The 21,475-nt window shown below is 43.8% G+C and overlaps 1 protein-coding gene across 2 annotated transcripts in view; it reads left to right on the top strand.

Annotated features, from left to right (window-relative positions):
• Positions 1 to 216: 216 nt before the first annotated feature.
• LOC140468017 (adhesion G protein-coupled receptor E3-like) overlaps positions 217 to 21,475 on the top strand; it is an 87,433-nt gene continuing 66,174 nt past the window's right edge. For both annotated transcript variants that reach the window (XM_072564166.1, XM_072564165.1), the window contains exons 1-5: positions 217 to 353; positions 7,929 to 7,970; positions 16,168 to 16,242; positions 18,161 to 18,220; positions 20,172 to 20,309. In XM_072564166.1, coding sequence (XP_072420267.1) covers positions 332 to 353; positions 7,929 to 7,970; positions 16,168 to 16,242; positions 18,161 to 18,220; positions 20,172 to 20,309 — 337 coding nt within the window. In that variant the 5' untranslated portion in view covers positions 217 to 331. The remainder of the gene's footprint in view (positions 354 to 7,928; positions 7,971 to 16,167; positions 16,243 to 18,160; positions 18,221 to 20,171; positions 20,310 to 21,475) is intronic.

The following is a 21,475-nucleotide window of genomic DNA, read 5'->3' as shown; positions in this document are numbered from 1 at the left end:
CGATATCTAAGTTCAATGAGCCTCTTAAACTACACGTTCTAACTCTAACCCTGACCATCCACTGCCCACTGAGTCAACACTTCACGAAAAACACCACGGATTCCCTGGTTCTTAAACATCTGCCGCTTTCCTAGCTGAGTTCTCCATTTCTGCAGCAAAATGCAAATGAGTGCAGAAATAAAATCCAAGCAAAGAAGTTTCATTTTGACCAGGACTCTCAGTAAGTCATGAGTGAATAAATATACAGCATTGCAGTCTCTCGGCGAAGGCAGAACACATGCGAACAAATCACAGGCTGAGACATTGAAAAGGACAAAAGTACTTCAGTAGAATGTGTTGGGTTAACTTTCTGGGTAAGTCATTAATATGAATGGGTAAGTCGTGTAAACCACTGACGAATATACCTGATGTAATTGCTTGATATACAGTTCTGATGTAAAATATTCCCAAAACACAATCTTTTCTAAGTTCCTGCTATAGATCTGCAACATTATTTTCTCTTCCAAAACTATTGATAGCCTTTTTTTAAAGTGTGGAAACAGGCCAACAAGTCCACACCAACCCTCCGAAAAGTAACCCAATCAGACCCATCCACCTACCCTATTGCTCTACATTTACCCCTAACTAATGCACCTAACCTACACATCCATGAACACTGTGGACATTTTAGCAAGCCAATTCACCTAACCTGCACATCTTTGGATTGTGGGAGGAAACCAGAGCACCTGGAGGAAACCCACACAGACACAGGGAGAATGTACAAACTCCACACAGACAGTCACCCGATGCAGGTATCAAACCTGGTGCTGTTAGGCAGCAATGCTAACCACTGAGCCACCATGATGCCTATTTTGGGACAGAATATTCTCAAGAAAAAAGTTGTGTGTCTATTCTAGTCTCTGTCATTAGGTCTCCTACAGCTTTTATTCCAGTGTGAATTTGGTTTCTGTTAACTGAGCTTTGTATTTGGCAGAATCAGAGAAACAATACAGTGCAGAAATAGACCATTTGACCCACTGTAGCATCCTAGCATTTTTAAAAATTGCATCTGTATGAATCCTTCTGATATTATCTGGCTTCACTGCACTCCACTGTGATCCTGTCCAATGCGTCTTGATGGGTGCACTAATTCCATTGCTGCTGAATCAAACTGAAAGTGCCATTCAGTAGTGTTTGCAGTAAACCTTCTTTGCTATTTTCATTGCTTTCCTTGGTTTATCTGTGTAATGGATCACCTCTACATCTGCATCAAAACAATGCATACCAATCACACATAACCTTCCCCAGAGGCATCATTCTGGCACAGATACAGTGTCATATGTCATATGCTTTCAATAATTCTATTTCTCTTTAAATGATAGCCAAGTTCTATACCCAGGAGGATGGCCTCAACCATGATTTTGGGTTCATGTCGTGTTACTTGTAACCACACCATACCGTTCTGTATTTGCAAAAACCTCCTTATTGTTCTGTTTTGACCCCATCACCTTGATAACTTGTTATTATCTCTCTACCTTAGCTTGGACAGGTTTGGATTATTTGTCACTTTGCTTAGACCCTTGTCATGCGACTCTTACACCTTACATGTTATTCCATCCATTTGGTTTGTCTCTAGTATTACTCTATTTTTGATTTTTTTTATATAGGTATCTCTCTACCTTAATTAATCTGATCACAGGTCATCCCTTGACTTGTTGTTCAGCTGATGATACTTTGCTCATACCGTCTGACACTCTTGATCGCCTATAAAGACTTCGTATTCAGTCTGTTGATGCTCTATTTGTACCATCTGTTGACACACTTAATTACTTGGATTATCTTGCAATTATCTCTCTGCCTATATATTCTGTGCCTGTTGGCTTCCCTGCACTTCACCTGATGAAGGAGCAGCGGTCCAAAAGCTTGTGATTTCAAATAAACCTGTTAGACAATAACCTGGTCTCGTGTGACTTCTGAGTTTGCCCACCCCCAGTCCAACACCTCCACATCATGGGTATAAGAACGTTGTTTACATTCGCCCTTTCAAAAGACTTTGATAGAGTAGAGGGGGACTGACTGGGGGGAGGAGGATGGGGTGGGCGGACTTGGTCCAGTAACCTGAAGACATAGGCCTAAAATCTTTGAAAAAAAGTAGCTATGCTGGGAATTAGGAGGGTTTTGTTTAACACAGTGAAATACGCTATGTGTGAAATGAGGCAGAATTAATGATAACTTCCAAAGGGGAATGGAATAGCCACTTGGAAAGGGGACAAAGCACAAGGTTTTGGGGGATGAGTGGGGCTAATTGGAGAACCCAAGGACACAATGGACTGAATGGCCTGCTTCTGTGCTGCTGGATGCATGAACAATGCCCATTTGAAAGGGAAGGTGAGACTTCAGCGTTCTATCAAAAAAATGTGCCGTGCAAGCCTATGCCCCTGAGAATCTTCAACTCTTTACGATTGCACTGCTGGCAGATGAGCCCTGTCTGGGTAGTGGACCAAGTCACAGATTCACAGTGGAGGTCACTCGGCCTATCAAATCGATGCTTGACGGAGCCTGAAATTGCTGTTGAAAGCTCCATGGGAGAGTGAGGTTTGAACCAACTACTCTTTCAATCAGGTATGACAGTGCTAGAGATAGATAAGAGAGGCTGCAGAAATAAAGGTGAATTCATTGAATAGACTAAGAGCTGTTGACCAGGGCATTGGACACTGTTCCAAAGATCTTCATTAACGAGAGGGTGTGAAGAATCTGAAGTGTAAATTTTCCAGTTCTGAGTTTGAGTACAGGACAGTGTAACCAATAGCAATGTATCCTTGAAATTCAGACTGATAGAGTCATAGAGATGTACAGTATAGAAACAGATGCTTCAGTGCAATTTGTCCATGCCGACCAAATATCCTGAATTAATCCAGATCCATTTGCCAGCATTTGGCCCATATCCCCCTCAACCCTTCCCATTCATATATCCATCCAGATGCCTTTTAAATGTTGCAATTAAAGAGGCTGGGAGAGTCCATCCATTGTTTAGCAGAAACAATATTCATGTTCATGGGGAAAGGGGCTGTCACAGGAACCCAACAGCTAAAACACTGGCCAGCAAAGATACAGAGGCACAGCTCTTCCAGATCCCTGATGGTTGCACTTCAGAATACCCCGAACAAAATGCTCAAATTTCTGACAAGCCATTCCCACAATCCTAGGATCCTCCAAATAGTTCTATAATTCTAAATTAGAGTTGAAAATTTAAACAGCTTTGGCCTACTCACTTGATGGGTCTAACTCTGCATAACGTCACTCACAGCTCACCCCCAACTCTCTGATTCCCTCCTGACTCTCACAATTCTTCCACCCCCCCACCACTCCCCCTGTAATTGCAACTCCCAAACCCCTTGTTAGCCCTGACTCCCTGCGCCACCCCAACCCCTCCAGTATGGGTTTCCTCCAGATGCTCCAGTTTCCTCCGACAGTCCATGTGCAGGTTGATTAGCTATGCTAAATTGCCCATAGTGTCCAGAACATGCAGGTTAGGCAGATTAGCCACAGGAAATGCTAGGTTACAGCTAGGAAATAAGCGGGGAGAGGGTGGCGGAAGCAGATGGACCTAGGGAACATGTTCTTCGGAGGGTTGGTGCAAACTCGATGGGCCAAATGGCCTCTTTCTGCTCTGGATTCAGAAAGGAAAAAAAATCAAAACTTGCAAATGGCACATAACAGCCCAGCCTGTAGGAATTCTATGATTCTAACCACCCTGACCTCCCAACCTAGCAAATCTCCCCCTGCCCCATAATTACTTTCTGACTACCTGACTCCTCACTAACCAGCTAACTGCTGCCCTCAACTAACCGCATTAGTCCACTCGCCATCCAGAAAGCTTTTAATGAGAAAATGACACCTGGAAATGAAAGCACTGGCTGTATTTGAGTTCCAATTTTTAAGTACTCAAAAGACAGACTGGGTGAGGTTGACTGTGTGCCATTTGTAAGTTTTAATGTTGTTTTGCTTCTGGGTTCCTTGCCACCCTCCCACCGCCCCTTTCCTGCTTAGTTTTACCCTTCGCACTTTTCCCCATTCATGGTGGCACAGGGCCTCACAGCACTAGGAACTGGGTTTGATTCCACCATCGGGTGACTGTCTGTGTTGAATTTGCACATTCTCCCTATATCTGCATGGGTTACCTCTCACAATCCAAAGATGTACAGGTTAGGTAGATTGGCAATGCTAAATTATCCATAGTGCCCAGTTATATGCAGGCTAGGCGAGTGAGCCAAGGGAAATGCAGGGTTACAGGGAGAGGATAGCGGATGGATCTGGGGAGGGCATACTCTTTGGACTTGATGGGCCAAATGTTCTGCTTCCACACTGTACAGATTCAATGATTCTATGACTCACCTCGCCCAGACCCATCCTTCAACACCCTCTAAAGCTGTTTGAATTTTCCAATGGTTTTCGGTGTTGGTCACGAATTAGAGCTCCCAGAAAGCACCAAGTCCTGCTGTGAAAGGAGGGGCTTAGCTTGTCTTCGACTGACAATCTAGCAGCAAGTGGAAACAATTCCATTCAATTACTCTCTGCATTTCCCAAGACACAGTCATCAGGAGTCCCAGCCAGAAATATCCAACTTGGCACAAAGCTGTCGGAGAGGAAAAGGAGCAAGCCGAAGGCCATCATGAATTCCCTGAAGATCTGGGCCATAATTCACACATGGCTGAGGCAATGATGATGAACAAAATCTTGCCAGACAGGAAGAGGCCATTCAGCCAATTGTGCTAGTGCCGGTTCCACACAAGAACTGCCTACTCAAATCTGCTCCATGTGCTTTATCCCTGTCAGACTGTAATGTTAATTTTTTGCAATTTCAAGTTTACGTCCAATTCTGCTGTTCTTCAAACTGCTTTCTCCTCGGACCATTCCAATGGACTTTGAAATTCTACCTCGAGGATCCTTAAGTACGACATTTATCATTCCTTACACGTTAGCAGACAATTAAAGAAAAAACCTGTTCTTGGCCAGGCGCTGCGATACACTGTTCCATTAAACAACTTTTGATGATTTCAACAAATTTGTCTTCCATGTTGCCCTAACCCATCTAAGGATACAGGTTAGGCCATTTAGGATTGAGATCAGGAGAAATGTCTTCACCCAGACGCTGTGGAATTCTCTGCCACAGAATACAACTGAAGCCAAAACATTCTTGAATGTTTTCAAGAAGGAGATCAATATAATTCTTTGGGCGAAAGGGATCAAAGGATATGGGGAGAAAGCGGGATCAAAGTACAGAGTTAAAGTAAGTGGGGGTGCCTGTTTTCCGCTGAGGTCAGAAGTCACACAACACTGGGTTATAGCCTAATAGGATTATTTAAAATCACATGATTTTGCAGCAACGTTCCCTCATCAGGTGAAATTAAATGACTGTATAAAATGGTGGAGCAGGATCAAACAGGCCTACTCCTGTGTTTCAATGATTTGTGCAGCGGCCCAGATCATCCACGTATGAGGTAAATCTTTATTTAGTGCTTCCTTCTTCTTGTTAAAAAAATAGGAGAAGTTAGGAGGTTACTTTGTGACATTGACCTGCTACAGTAAGGTCTCACATCTGGGGTTTGAAGGAATTCTCCAGTATTTGTGTCAAAGTTGCTGATTGTGCATATCTACTGTTTAAGTTCTTTTTTTCCCTGCTTCCACCATTCTTAATTTAGATCCACTTGCTATGTAAGCCAATAGGTTGACTTTTGAGAAGTGAAACAAGCAAAACTTTATGACATCCAGACTTGGCAGTGGGTTTTGAGGTCATGGTATCTTTGCCAAGTTATCAGCAGGAAACATCTGTCCAAGGGTTGAATGACAATGTATTTCTTTAAGACTGAGCTACAACCTCTCTTGGCATCTCAGACAGCCACAGTTTCCGTTTCCCTGACTGTCAGGATGGCAGATTAGTTACACCACTGACAGCCTCTCCAATATCAAGACAAATCTATTCCAATTATCCAAACTGATCCCATTGGCAATCCATTGGTCAATATCAGCCATGATGTGGAGGTACCTGTGTCGGACTGGGTAGACAAGGTCAGAAATGAGACAACACCAGGTTGTCCAATAGGTTTATATGAAATTGCAAGTTTTCAGAGCACTGCTCCTTCATCAGGTGACTTCCAACTTGGTCAATGTCGATCTTTCAGATTCAGAGACTCAGAGTGTTCATCCACAGTGCAAAATAAAAACAAAATGAAAGGTTTTTTCATTCAGGGACATCACTGGAAAGGCTATCGTTTATTGCTCATTCCCTAATTATTCTTGAACTGAGTGGTTTGCTCGGTCATTTCAGAGGATGTGGGTCTGGACTCACTTTTAGCTCAGACCAGGTTAGGAAGGCAGATTCCTTTCCTAAACGATAATCATAACCTAGATGGGTTTTTAAACAACAATTGATAATAAATTTATGGTTACCGTCACTAGGACTAGTTGTAAGTACCATATCTATCAACTGAATTTAAATTTTACTAATTGCTATAGTAGCTGTAGCGATTGTAATGAGTTTAGCCAGGCGAATTTAGAATATGAGTTTCCTGATTGGGGCTGTGAATCTGGTCCAGTCAAGGAGCCCTGGCTGAGAGATGTAAACAGGAGTTAAAAATAAGCACTACCGCAGTTAGGTGGTAGTGTGGGGGTCAAAAAAAAGAAAATGAAAAAAAAACAAGAGTGTCAGGGGGTCTAAAAACTAGGGGTGACTCTGTTCACACTAGAGCTGGATCAGTGTCAAGGACTCTCCATGTGCAAATAAAGGGCGACCAGGTGACGGGATACCACCCTCTTAGAATTATTTCAGTTGGAATCCAACCCTTGGACTCCAACCCATGACCAAGGAGCATTAGCTGAAAATGTGTAGCTGGAAAAGCGCAGCAAGTCAGGCAGCATCCAAGGAGCAGGAGAATCGACGTTTCGGGCATGAGCCCTTCTTCAGGAATCCTGAAGGGCTCATGCCCGAAATGTTGATTCTCCTGCTCCTTCTGCTACCCTTTCGAATAGTATCCAGTGATGGAACCAGTCACAATCACTGTTGTCTGAAGAACAATCTATCTACAGAGCCATACAGTTATAAAGATGTACAGCACGGAAAAAGACCCTTCGGTCCAACTCATCCATGCCTACCAGATTTCCTAAATTAATCTAGTCCAGTTTGCCAGCATTTGGCCCATATCGCTCCAAACCCATCCAGGTACCTATTAAATGTTGTAACTGTACCAGCCTCCACCACTTCCTCTGGCAGTTTATTCCATACATGCACCATCCTCTGTGTGAAAAAGTTGCCCCTTAGGTCCCTCTCACCCTAAACCTATGCCCTCCAGTTTTGAACTCCCCCACCCCAGGGAAAAGACCTTGTCTATTTACTCTACCCATGCTCCTCATGATTTTACAAACCTCAATACGTCACCCCTCAGCCTCCAATGCTTCACGGAAAATAGCCCCAGCCCACTCAGCCTCTCCCTATATCTCAAACCCTCCAGCCCTGGCAACATCCTTCTAAGTCTTTTCTGCTCCCTTTCAAGTTTCACAACATCTTTTCTATTGCTGGAAGTATTCCTAAAGTAGCCAATCCAATGCTCAGTACAGCCACAACATGATTTCCCAACTCTTATACTCAATGCACTGACCAATAATGGCAAGTGTGCCAAATGCTTTCTTCAATATCTTATCTGCCTGTAATTCCACTTTTACTGAACCTGCAGCCTAAGGTCTCTTAGTTCAACAATGCTCCCCAGGACGCTGGGTGCTTAGCCACAGCACTGAATTATGATTAGTACTTCTACACTAGTGTCGCAGAGTCTCAATGCAATTTTGTTGCTATGTGTTGCATCATTGCTGTTCTCTCAACTGAGTATTGTCTGGATGCTTTCTCCTATGAGTTACGCCTTAGAGGTTTAATAGATGTCTGTGATCTTTTGCAGTGTTTGTTTGGATCCAGTATGCTGTACGCCCTGCAAGCAGTGGTGAGTTAAAGTACTGAGACTGGGAGCTTTGAGCCTAGTGAGCGGTGGGAAATAACCAAGTGGAAAGTAACATGCCAAGAGGCTCCAATTCTGGTCACTTGTAATGTTTGACTTCAATACTCTGCTGAAAGCGATTACCTGTCTGTAACTCTCCTAAACCGGTGGGCTTCCAAATCACCTCAGGGTATTGTTTGGCATTAACTTTAACACATTCTGTGAAAGCATGCAGCCATTTCAAACGGTTGCAGGAATCTATAAAAAAAAGCCAATGTGACAGTCAGAGTCACATTGCGAATTGTTTAAAGGCCTACTGTCAGTTCAGTGTGCAAGAATCTTGCCTGGGTTTTAGAAGGTTGGAGACTTCAGATAGCAAAGCATAAATGTGGCTGACTCTGCTATGCAGTGCTGCCTTTTCAGAATACTGTGAAAATCCTTTTTTGGCTCAGTTTTGAAACTTGCCTTCATCGATTAGTCCTTTGAGTATAGTAGTTCGGACATTATGTTGACATCGTACAGGACGGCGGTGAGGCCACTGCTGGAGTACTGTGTACAGTTCTGGTCACTCTCCCAAAAAAAGGATAGATTAGATTAGATTAGATTCCCTAGTGTGGAAACAGGCCCTTCAGCCCAACCAGTCCATACCGACCCTCCGAAGAGTAACCCACTCAGACCCATTTCCCTCTGACTAATGCACCTAACACTATGGGCAATTTAGCATGGCCAATTTACCTGACTTGCACATCTTTGGACTGTGGAGGGAAACCAGGGCACCTGGAGGAAAGCCACACAGACATGGGGAGAATGTGTAAACTCCACACAGACAGTCACCCGAGGCTTGAATCGAACCTGGGATCCTGGTGCTCTGAGGTAGCAGTGCCAACCACTGAGCTACCATGCCACCCAATATTAAACTGGTGAGGGTTCAGAAGAGATTTACCAGGATGTTGCTGGCTACGGAAGATTTGAGTTATAAAGAATGGCTGGACAGGCCGGGACTTGTTTCACTGGAGCATGGTTGAGAGGTGATTTTACAGAACTTTGCAAAATAATGAGAAGTATGGATAGTTAATGGTAATTGTCGTCTCCGTAGGATGGAGGAGTTCAATACTTAGGGGAAAATTTTTAAGGTGAGAGGAGAAAGATTTACAAAAGACATGACAGGCGATTTTTTTATACAGAGAGTGGTTCGTGTCTAGAACGAACTTTCAGAGGAAGTGGTGAATGAGGGTATGATTGCATTGTTTAAAAGACATTTGGATAAGTACATGAAGAGAGTGGTATGGGCCAGGAGCATGCAGGTGGGACTAGTTTAGTTCGGAATTATGTTCAGCTTTGATTCACTGAGTCATACAGCATGGAAACAGACCATTCGGTCCAATGACTGTAAGAGCAAGGCTGTGTTTATATGGTAGCTATGGCCAGCATTTAGCCCTCGTGCTGGAACAGTCACTGTAATGTTTCCTTCAGTTCTGATGTATCTCTCTGTGCAGCAGTCAGCTGTCATGTTATTTAGATTAGATTAGATTACTTAGTGTGGAAACAGGCCCTTTGGCCCAACAAGTCCACACTGACCCTCCGAAGGGCAACCCATTCAGATCCATTCCCCTACATTTACCCCTTCGCCTAACATTACAGGAAATTTAGCATGGCCAATTCATCTAACCTGCACATTTTTGGACTGTGGGAGGAAACCGGAGCACCCGGAGGAAACCCACACAGATACAGGAAGAGTGTGCAACTTCCACACAGACAGTTATCTGAGGCAGGAATTGAACCCGGGTCTCTGGCGTGGTGAGGCAGCAGTGCTAATCACTGTGCCACCCTCTGAGCTAGGAGATTCAGGTTCAAATCCTACCTGCTTCAGCGGGGTTGTAATGTGTCTGAATGGGTTGATTAAAAATATACAGAGACATTGAGTACGATGCATAACAGGGGAAAGGTTATATGGTGAGGTAGTGGTAAAAACACTAGTTGTACATGAAAGCACTTGCGGATATGAAGAAAAACATAGAAACATTGAACATTCTGAATGAGAAGGTTGTATTGTCATCCCGTTTCCCCCCTCTCAGTCAAAGCAAAACGCCAAGAGACCTCGCATAATTTTACCTCCTTCATCTTTATTCCAGGCCCTGGAAGGAGAAAGAATGATTGCCCAAGCACACATGGGCACGAGTTCTCGATCTTCTCTGGAATAGCAGTTTCTCTAAGAATTACATAGTCATTTTATAGGGAGGAACATCCAAACATCCAAAAAATACATAAAATGTCTCTTACATTGGAAGAGGGACCGTACCTTAAATGCCAGAAACATCGACTCTCCTGCTCCTCAGATGCTGCTTAACCTGCTGTGTTTTTCCAGCACCACACTCTCGATTCTAATCTCCAGCATCTGCAGTCCTCACTTTCACCTGCCTTAAATGCACTTGCTAAGCTGGAAGAGAACCTTGATCTTGAGAAAGTATGAAACCATAGCTCCCGTGATCTGTAAGGGAATGACCAACAGTGTTGATTGAGTGCACTTCCCATTCTATACTGGTTCCGCAGGGAATGCTTTTTTATGCAGATAAATGACTTGGGTACTCAGTTCCATGTTAATTTATTCCCCAATTCAGCAAATTTGAAAACTAAACCAAAGAAGTGCTGATGCTGGAAATCAGAAACAAAATCAGAAATTGCTGGAGAAATTCAGAAAGCAGAGTTAAAATTTTGGATCCAGTGACCCTTCCTCAGAACAAGGTGTGACAGCGAGGAAGGTACCAGTCAATTGGTACCTTCAATGGGTGGCACGGTGGCACAGTGCTGCCTCACAGTGCCAGAGACCCGGGTTCAATTCCCGCCTCAGGCGACTGACTGTGTGGAGTTTGCACGTTCTCCCCGTGTCTGCGTGGGTTTCCTCCGGGTGCTCCGGTTTCCTCCCACAGTCCAAAGATGTGCAGGTCAGGTGAATTGGCCATGCTAAATTGCCCCTAGTGTTAGGTAAGGGATAGATGTAGGGGTATGGGTGGGTTGCGCTTCGGCGGGGCGGTGTGGACTTGTTGGACCGAAGGGCCTGTTTCCACACTGTAAGTAATCTAATCTAATCTAATCAATTGTGTCAGGCGATAGGTAACTGAGCACTGTGAGCAGACAAGTGATGGAATTCATTGTGCATAATTCCAACGTGATGCAGTGATAGAAGGGAGAGGAAGAGGCAGTATTCATATTAGAATTAGCTTTATTGTCACATGTACCCACATGACTGCAGTGAAAGGTTTACAAATCACCACTTACAACTCCATCTTAGACACCTACTTAGCTTGGCACAGCCTTTTCAGTACAAATTCTTCAGGAAAACAATTAGAAAAGTAAAGAAACAAAAGTCCAGCAATAAATTAGAAGAATAGAAAATTAAGAGTTCACAATAACAATCCTTTCAGCCCAGACCCCACTGGGTTTCACCTCGAGGCTGGGAGTCGGAGTCAGCTTTCAACCCAGACATCGCCGTTGCCACCCGAGTACGGGATGTAAAGAGAAGTAGAAAAGAACGAAAAGAGGGAGGTAGGAAGGAAGCAAAGAAATGGACAGAGCAGTTAACGTCCAGCTCAGAAACCCTACCTTGCCGCCATCTTGGATACACAGCTCCACGCAATGCAAAGGGAGAAAGGAATTTGAGAGATCGCTTGCATTGATCTTGGAAGGTGGCAACAAATCAGAAAATTGTTACAGTGCAGAATGAAGCCATTTAGCCCACTACGTTTGCACTGGTTTTTCAAACGAGGATCATTACCGAAAGCGAACCCAGCCTTATCCCCTGGTAACCCTTGCGCACGACTCCATCCATCTAACCATCCCATCCACTCAAGTAGCTCGGTTGAACCTGCCCCTGCCCCATCTGACCCAACATACTCTCAGAATGGAAATGACATTTCTCCCATAACCCTTGCATTTTCTGTACATCACTTTAAATCGATGCTCCCTCACTTCTGTTCTTATTGCAAATGGCAAGAGTTCTTTTTCCCAAACTACTGCATCCAACCCACTTAAAATTTTGAAAACATTTCTTGGCCTCCTTCTCTTCACGGAGAACAATCCCAATTTCTTCAATCTAACCTCACCCCTGGAACCATTCAGATTTAGACCTGTAGATTTGGATTTACCGCCACGTTACGGGCGCCATCTTGGAAGACGCAAACACACAAAAATTTACCGCAATCTTTTCTCTTCTCATCCTCCCCTCTGCCTCCGTTTGCCGCTTGACATCGACCAGAGTCTCTGTGAGGGGCTCCGGGTTCGGGGGGGGCGGGAGGTGGAACCTCCACTTCCCCACCACTTCCTACAGCCACAATGTCTGCGCTGGAGCCACGGGCCTGGTCACGTGCCTCCTGCTTCCCCCCCCCTTCCTCGGGTTCTGCCGTTGTGTCCGAGTTCCAGATTCTTCCACCGCCAACGGCGAAGCTCACGCGGCCTCACGTCCCCACGCGCGCAAAGCAAAAATGGCGGCGAGAGCACACCGCTCGTGCGGCTGGAGCCGCGGGCCTGGTCACGTGCCTCCTGCTCCCCTCTCCCCCCCCCCCCCACCCTGTGTTGCGCCGGTGAAGCTCACACCACCTCAGTCCCACAGCTGGAGCTGCTCGTGGCCTGGTCCCAAGCGCGCAAACCGGCAACGCCCGTTGCTGCACGTGCTCGGGACGTTGGGCCATTCTCGCTGAAGACGCCGAGAAAGACTATGAAAGTTTGGGGGGGGGTGGGGGAAGAAGAGCAGAAGTGAAAAAAAATAAGCAGGGACTATGGTCGTTCGCCATGCCGCTACTCCACCGCCATCTTTTTGAAGATTTTCTTGTCAAGGAGCGAAGTTTGAGGAATGCCGAGAGGACAGTTAGCGAAGCATACAGAACCCAGCGCTTTACGAAGAGAGATATCGAGTCACCAAGCTTTAACTGAAATCTCTGAGGTAAAAACAATGACTGCAGATGCTGGAAAGCAAATACTGGATTAGTGGTGCTGGAAGAGCACAGCAGTTCAGGCAGCATCCAACGACGCTTCGGGCAAAAGCCCTTCATCATGGTACCCATCATTTTACAGCAATGGGCTGCGATCTGTGGGTTAATCTGATGCTAAAGTCCAGGGTGTGACAATGGTGCAATGACAGTGTTGCTGGGCTAGTAATTCTGAAAAACATCACTTCGAAACCCACCCTACCAGTGGAGTTTAGTTTCATTTAAATAAATGATGAGACTGGAACATAGTCTCAGGAGTAACAACCACGAAACCATCACCGTTCTTATTTATTTATTCATTGATGGGGCGAGGGCATTGTTAGCCAGGCCAGCATTTATTGCCCAGAGAGTAGTTAAGTATCAACCTCCTCGCTGTGGGTCTGGAGTCACATGTAGGCCAGACCAGGTAAGGATGGCAGATTCCTTCCTGAAGGGTATTACTGAACCAGCTGGACTTTTCCCTGACAATCAGCATATGGTGATCAGCAATTTCAGATTTGTATTGGATTCAAATTCTACCACCTGTTGCGGAAGGATTCAAACCCAGATCCCCAGAATATTACCAGGGTCTCTGGGTTAATGATCAAGGGTGTGTTGCTGGAAAAGCACAGCAGGTCAGGCAGCATCCGAGCGTGCTCGGGACGCTGGGCCATTCTCGCTGAAGACGCCGAGAAAGACTATGAAACGAAGAGAGATATCGAGTCACAAAGCTTTAACTGAAATCTCGCCCAGCCATGATTTGAGCATTGTGACTCGCCTGGCTGCCATATCTTTTTTTAGCAACAGTGAGAAAATCTTTGGCAAAGTGGCTTGAGGGGCGAAGAGATGTAACCGCGAGGTGAGACTGCAGAAAGCAGGGCCTCGTTCTCCACGGTGCGAGGGAGTCTGAAAGGAGCTTTGGTACAGGCTTGCAGTCATCTGAAAGGTTGAGACAAGATCAACAAAAGCAAGCTATTCCAATGTGACAATCGTACGACTGATCCTTCAACTCGCATTTAGAGATTTGGGAAGGCGAGAGAGAATGTGCGGAATGGTTTTACAATGTGTGACAATGACCTGGTAATCATTGCCCAAGGATGTGGTGGAGAGAAAGGCAACCAATGATTTCCACAAAACAAGGCACTTGAAACTTAGAAGGACTAAGGGAAAAGCCACCTGCTTGAGTCCTGGAAAGGTTTGGACCTTGATGCTCCTGGCAACTCTTAGCCAAGCTTATAGTGCAGCTAGAGGCCATTCAGCCCACCAAGTATGCACTAACCCTCTGAAGAGCATCCCACCCTGACGTAGCTCCCCCACTCTATTCTGCATTTCCCGTGGCTAATCCACCTAGCCTGCACATCCCTGGGCACAATGGGTAATTTAACCTGGCCGATCCACTGAACTTTTGGACTGTGAGAGGAAACTGGAGCACCCAGAGGAAACCCACACAGGCACGTGAAGAATGTGCAAACTCCACACCAACCTGAGGTTGGAATTGAACCCGGGCCCCTGGTGCTGTGAGGCAGCAGGGCTGCCATAACATGGGAAGTATTTTGGGTCATGGCTGATTTATTAACTGCAGTTAACCAAATCATAAAAATTAGTAATAACTGGCTTTCGGCAGTGCGATCATGATGCAACATGTTTGACACCAGTTTTTAAGCTGAATTCCGAAGCTGAATTTACTCTGCACCCAAAGTGAGTATTAGACCATAAATAGGACAATTTCACAAATAATTGGAAAGAGACTCGAGGGCTTAGGTGTCTAGATATTTAAAATGACAGAAAATAATCAAGAAAGCTAATGGAATGCTGATCCTACTTGAAGTACAGTGAGCAGATCTGGACACCACACTTTTGTGAGAATAGACTGACCTTGGAGGGAGTACATTGTATGTTTACAAGAATGATACTTGGACTTAGTTATCAGGAGAAATTATTCAAGTAGGGCCTGTATTCAAGATTTTAGATGTTTTAGGGGTAATTTCCTAAACGTCTTCAAGATATAAACAAGAAAAGACAGGATACATAAAATTATTTCCACTAGTTAGAGACTTTAGAACTTGGGACAAAGTTTGAGAGCTGGAACATAGAACGTTAACATAGCTTAGTAGAGGCTCTTTGGCCCTTGATGTTGTTTCTACTTCTGAAAATAATCTGCCCATCTAACTTACACCGTCCCATTATTATCCATATGTATGTCCAATGCCCCTTTTAAATGCTCTTAATGTCTACTGTTGCAGGAATGGTCTAACTCTGCTACTCTGAGTAAAGAAATGACCCTAATATCTATCCTAAATCTATCACCCCTCAATTTAAAGCTATATCCCCTTGTGTTGGCGTTGACCATCCGAGGAAAAAGGCTCTCGCTGTCTACCCTATCTAACCCACTGATTATCTTATACAGCTCGATTAAGTCACCTCTTAATTTTCTTCTCTCCAACAAAGCAGCCTTAGTTCCCTTAGCCTTTCCTTGTAAGATATCCCTTCCATACCAACCTAGTGAATCTCCTCTGAAACCTTTCCAAAGCTTCCACATCCTTCCGATAAAGCGATGACCAGAACTGCATGTAATACTCCAGATGCGGCCTTACTAGTGTCTTGTACAGCTGAAGCATGACCTCGTGGCTCCAAAACTCAATATCCCTAGCAATAAACGCCAACACACCATATGCCTTCTTTACAACCCTATCAACCTGGGTGGCAACTTCAGGGATTTATGCACCTGGACACAGACAATCTGTCCATCTACACTGCCAAGAATTTTACCATTAGCCCAGTACTAACCCCTTGTTATAGAGAAACAACTAGTGATGATGCTTTAAGCTGAGGGTCACCACACCTCAAGCAAGATGTTTGGAAGCACTTTGAGACACAAAGGGTGGGAAAGGTATGGACCTCTCTTCTACAAACAGCAGTGGATGCTGGATCAGTTGTTAGTTTTATATCTGAGATTGATACATTTTATGTTAAGCAAAGGTATTAAGGGAAATGGGCCAAATCCCAGACATGGAGTTATATGCAGATATGTGGAGTTGCCATAGATCAGCCTTGATCTAATTGAATAGCAGAACAGATTTGAGGGGCTGAATGACCTGATCATAAAACAGCATGACAAGATACAAGATCTCTCTTTACAAATTAATATTGTCCATCATCACTTTTCATTTCCCCTCATTTTTCCATATTAATCCTTATTTTTAATCCATATTCACTTTACCTTTCCCATGGCATTTATCCAGAGCATGTTCTTTTAGATCTGGATGAAAATATAATGAATTATCAAGCCTCATCTGGTTCTGCTGACAGTTTCTCCGGTAAGACATCTATTCTTCTATTTATTGAATAACTCCTTCAATGTTTGCTCGACAATTGTCATTATTTATAAAGAACATGAAGTCTTTTAACTCTATTGCTTAGAAACCCAAATACACTTATTTGTCTGAAGAAAGAGATCTGATTATTCCTGTTATGTCTTCCAAAATGAATAACCTCACTTTTCTGCATTAAATATCCACAACTCTGCCTACCTTAATGTCATCTGCAAATTTAATAACCCATCCTTCTATGCCCAAATTCAGATCATTTATAAAAATGATGAACTGCAGTGGCATCAATCACCACCCTCTTCTTTCAGCTAGTCAATTTCTGATCCTAACCCTAAATCATCTTCAATCCCGAAACTCCGTATTTTGTGAAATAGCCTACTGTGGAACCTTGTCAAGTGCCTTACTGAAGTCCATATAGACCACATCAATCACTTTACGTTCATCCATCTGTTTTGTCATCTTCTCAAATAACTCAATAAGGTTAGTGAGACATGACCTACCCTTCACAAAACAGTGCTGACTGTTTCAAATCAAGTTCTTCCTTTCTAGATGATTATAAATCCTATCTCTTATAACCTTTTCAAACACCTTACCCATAACAAAAGTAAGGCTCGCTGGCCTATAATTACCAGGGTTGTCCCTACCTAAACAAGGGAACAACATTTTCTAACCTCCACTCCTCTGGCACTACTCTTGTCAACAAATGACATAAAGATGGAAGCCAAAGGCTCTGCAGTCCCCCATCTGGCTTCCCAGAGAATCAGAGGATAAATCCTATCTGGCCCAGGGGTCTTATCTATTTTCAGATCTTCCAAAATTGCTAAAACCTCCTCTTTGTCAACCTCAATCTTATTGTAGCCTGGATCTCCGTATTCTCGTAAAAAGCTGAAATATTGAAACATTAGAATACTGAAGAAAAGTATTCATTAAGCGCTTCCACTATGTCCTTACATTCCACGTACAACTTTCCACTAGTATCTTTGTGCCTTGCTGCCCATGCCTCTTAATCTTACACATCTCAGTGAGGTCCTCATATACCTTTGCTGCCCCTAATGAAAAGAGCCCCAATTGATTTTTCAATCTTCCCTCTACTCGAATAGCCCTGACCCCTTGTTATAGAGAAACAACCAGTGATGATGCTTTAAGCTGAGGGACACCACACCTCAAGCAAGATGTTTGGAAGCACTTTGAGACACAAAGGGTGGGAAAGGTATGGACCTCTCTTCCACAAACAGCTGTGGATGCTGGATTAGTTGTTAATTTTATATCTGAGATTAATACATTTTTTGTTAAGCAAAGGTATTAAGGGAAATGGGCCAAATCCCATACATGGAGTTATATGCGGATATGTGGAGTTGCCATAGATCAGCCTTTATCTCATTTGAATAGCAGAACAGATTTGAGGGGCTGAATGGCCTGATCATAACGAGCATGACGAGATACAAGATTAGATTAGATTACTTACAGTGTGGAAACAGGCCCTTCAGCCCAACAAGTCCACACCGCCCCGTAGAAGCACAACCCACCCATACCACTGCATTTACCCCTTACCTAACACTACAGGCAATTTTGCATGGCCAATTTACCTGACCTGCACATCTTTGGATTGTGGAAGGAAACCAGAGCACCCAGAGGAAACCCACACAGACACGGGGAGAACATGCAAACTCCACGCAGTCAGTCGCCTGAGGCGGGAATTGAACCCGGGTCTCTGGCGCTGTGAGACAGCAGTGCTAACCACTGTGCCACCGTGCCGCCCACCAATCTCTTTACAAATCTCTCTTTACAAATAAATATTGTCCATCAACACTTTTCATTTCCCCTCCTTTTTCCATATTAATCCTTATTTTTAATCCATATTCACTTTACCTTTCCCATGGCATTTATCCTGAGTATGTTCTTTTAGACCTGGATGAAAATATAATGGATTATCAAGCTTCATCTGGTTCTGGTGACAGTTTCTCCGGTAAGACATCTATTCTTCTATTTATTTAATAACTCCTTCAATGTTTGCTCGACAATTGTCATTATTTATAAAGAACATGAAGTCTTTTAACTCTATTGCTTAGAAACCCAAATACACTTATTTGTCTGAAGAAAGAGACCTGATTATTTCCTCAGTTCAGGGTTAATGGATCAGCCTGAGAGTAGGAGGTAGAAATTCACTTAGACTTATAGACATTTATAGCACAGAAGGAGGTTATTCAGCTCACTGTGGCCACAACAGCGAACAAAGATCTGATGACACTAATCTCATTTTCCATCGCTTAGTCCTGGAGGCTTCAGCAATACTAGTAAATAGCTAAATACTCGTTAAATATTACAGTGGTTACTAACTCCACCGCCCAGTTCCAGACTCACTTGCTTAAAAAAAAATTCTCAACTCTTTGGCTTCCATTTCTTATGCCTCCTGGATACTGACCCCACAATTAATGGATAAAGTGCCTTGCTGCGTGTACTTGTCATAATCTTACACATCTCAATAAGGTCCTCACTCTACCTTTGCTGCTCCTAATGAAAAGAGCCCCAACTGATTTCCCTCTACCCGAATATGCCCACTCCCTTGTTAGAGAGAGACAACCAGTGATGCTTTAAGCTGAGTGTTGCCACACCTCAAGCAAGATCGAGAAGGAGCATCTTTCATGGTCACCCCAGCTTGTAGTGGGAATGGAACCCACGCTTTTGGTGTCACTCCATATTACAACCCACCTACCTAGCTAAGTGACTGCCAGATAAAGTAACCCCATCGTTTCTATAATTTATGTTCTACCCTTCCTCAGCCAAGTTTCCTCTTGGCTTTGAGGTGTTTGAGAGCCCCTGATTATCTTTCAGCTCAATAGTTTGAAAGAGGAGAGATGGCCTTTACGCTGAATGAGTCAACCAGAAGTCCAACCTGACCAAAATGTCCATCCACACTTACCCCATTTCCCTGCGCTTGGCCCATATCCTTCTAAACCTTTCCTATTCATGTATTTGTCTAAATGCTTTTTAAATATTATTAACGTATCTACCTCAACCACCTTCACTCAGGGCTGATCTGCTGCTCAGGGCCATTTGTATCTATCATTGTTAAATGTCCCTTGAGACCTTTAACAAACAACAATCAATGAACCGCAGCCTTTCAATCTCCCATTGCCCTAATCTGCAGCCAGATAGGGTTGAAAATTCCAGATTCCTCACTGGAAAGAAATGCTCCCTTGATTTTCCTACTAAATGGTCTTTATTAGGTCAACCCATTTGGTAAAGGATGAAACCACTCTTTCATACGCTTTGTGCTCTTTAGTCCATTCACAAAACACATCACTTCATACATGTGGTTCCTTCCCAGTGACCCAGCAGTCACTCTTTCAGTGCTCTGGGTACCTAAGTAGGCCATTTGACTCTCTGTATGTTAATCATATAATTCAAGGCTAGCTTTTATTTTCTCTTTTTATTCTTTGTTTCCACATGATTAAGGGCCAGGCTTTCTCTGAACACAAAGACCAGTCAGTCCAAGAGCAGGACCTTTTTCACTCATCACTGTGCAGGAATGAAAGAATTATCTCTGGGTTGGTTTGTGGCTTCTCTCAGCCAGTGTCTGAAATTTTGAGTTCACATTCACATCCCACTACAGAGATCCGAAGCAGAAAATCTCAGATGACACTGGGCTGCTGAAAGTATAGCGTGCTGCCAGGGGTGTCATCTTAACCACCCTCAGGGATGTGCTTATGTTATTGTGGAATTTTAAGGAAGAGCAAACGGGTTGCCTGTGATCTTGTGACCAACACGGATCATTTGACCAATAACACAAGACACAGTTTCACACCGATAGTGTAAAAAGGAAACCTTTAACTTTGCAGAATGCGCAAAGCAGTTAATTTCAAACAAACAATAGACTTTGGACTTGCTTTTTTTTGATCATTTCACCTTTATTACAGACGATGCAGATTTGGCTTCCACGTGCGGTCTTCATGCACAATATTTCCGAGGAAACAGAGGTTATTACTGTATGTGTGAGGAAGGGTATGTCTCGACTTCAGGAGAGCTCATCTTTCAAAGTTCGACAGAGTGCAGAAGTAAGGGCATTTTTATAGTTGAGAATTCTTGGTGATGGGCCATGGCCTTTTATAAAAAATTCTTGTAAGTATAAGGATAGGAAAAGAACACAGTAATATTTTGCTTTCCTAGCTCGCAATATTGGAGGGAGTGCAGCATTACTTCATCATTTATGGAGTCCTACAGCACAGAGACACGCCCTTTGGTCCAGACTGGTCCAAGCCGGCCACTAACCCCATTTCCCTGTACTTGGCCCATATCCTTCTAAACCTTTCCTATTCATGTAAATGCCTTTAAAATGTTGTTAACATACTCATCTCAGCCCCTTCCACTTCCGCTCAGGGCTGATCTGCTGCTCAGGTCCTTCTTTGTCTATCATTGTTATCTGCCCCTTGAGACCTCTAACAAACAACAATCTATGAACCGCAGCCTTTGAATCTCCCATTGCCCTTTTCTGCAGCCAGGTAGGGTGGAAAATCCCAGCTTCCTCATTTGAAAGAAATGCTCCCTTGATTTTCTGACTAAATGGTCTTTATTAGGTCAATCCATTTGGTTTCTGTGCTCTTTCGCTCATTCACAAAGCACATCTGGTTCCTTCCCAGAAACCTAGTGACCCAGTAGTCACTCTTTATAAGTCCTCTGGGTACTTAAGGAGGCCACCTTACTCTCTATATTTCAATCGTGGAAATCAAGTACCACTAAAAGGCTAGCTTTTATTTTATCTTTTTAATCATTGTTTCCCCTTCGGTAGGAGTAGGTTTCTTCACCACTACCCATCAAAAGGTGGGAGGTGGTGGTGTAGATTACTGGTTTAACAGTCCACAATTCCAGACTAATGTCCTTGGAGGTAAGAGTTTGATCCAACCAAATTTCATTCAGTATTTAAAAAAACTGAACTCATGATAACCACTTCTAATTGTGGTAAAACCTATCTGGTTCATAATGACTTTGACTAATTCTTATAGATACACCACGGAAAGCATCCTAAGTGGATGCATCACGGAATGGTATGGCAACTGCTTTGCTCAAAACTGCAAGAATTACACAGCGCAGACCATCACACAAACCAGTCTTCCTTCTATTGACTTTGTCTACACTTCCCACTGCCTGAGGAAAGCAACCAGCATAATCAACAACCCTTCCCACCCCAGTTGTATTCTCAGAGAGAGTGAGGACTGCAGATGCT

The sequence above is a fragment of the Chiloscyllium punctatum genome, chromosome 46, assembly GCF_047496795.1.
Source record: "Chiloscyllium punctatum isolate Juve2018m chromosome 46, sChiPun1.3, whole genome shotgun sequence".
Lineage (NCBI taxonomy): Eukaryota > Metazoa > Chordata > Chondrichthyes > Orectolobiformes > Hemiscylliidae > Chiloscyllium > Chiloscyllium punctatum.
Note: the sequence above shows the minus strand (reverse complement) of the source record. Positions and strands in the feature narration are given on the sequence as shown.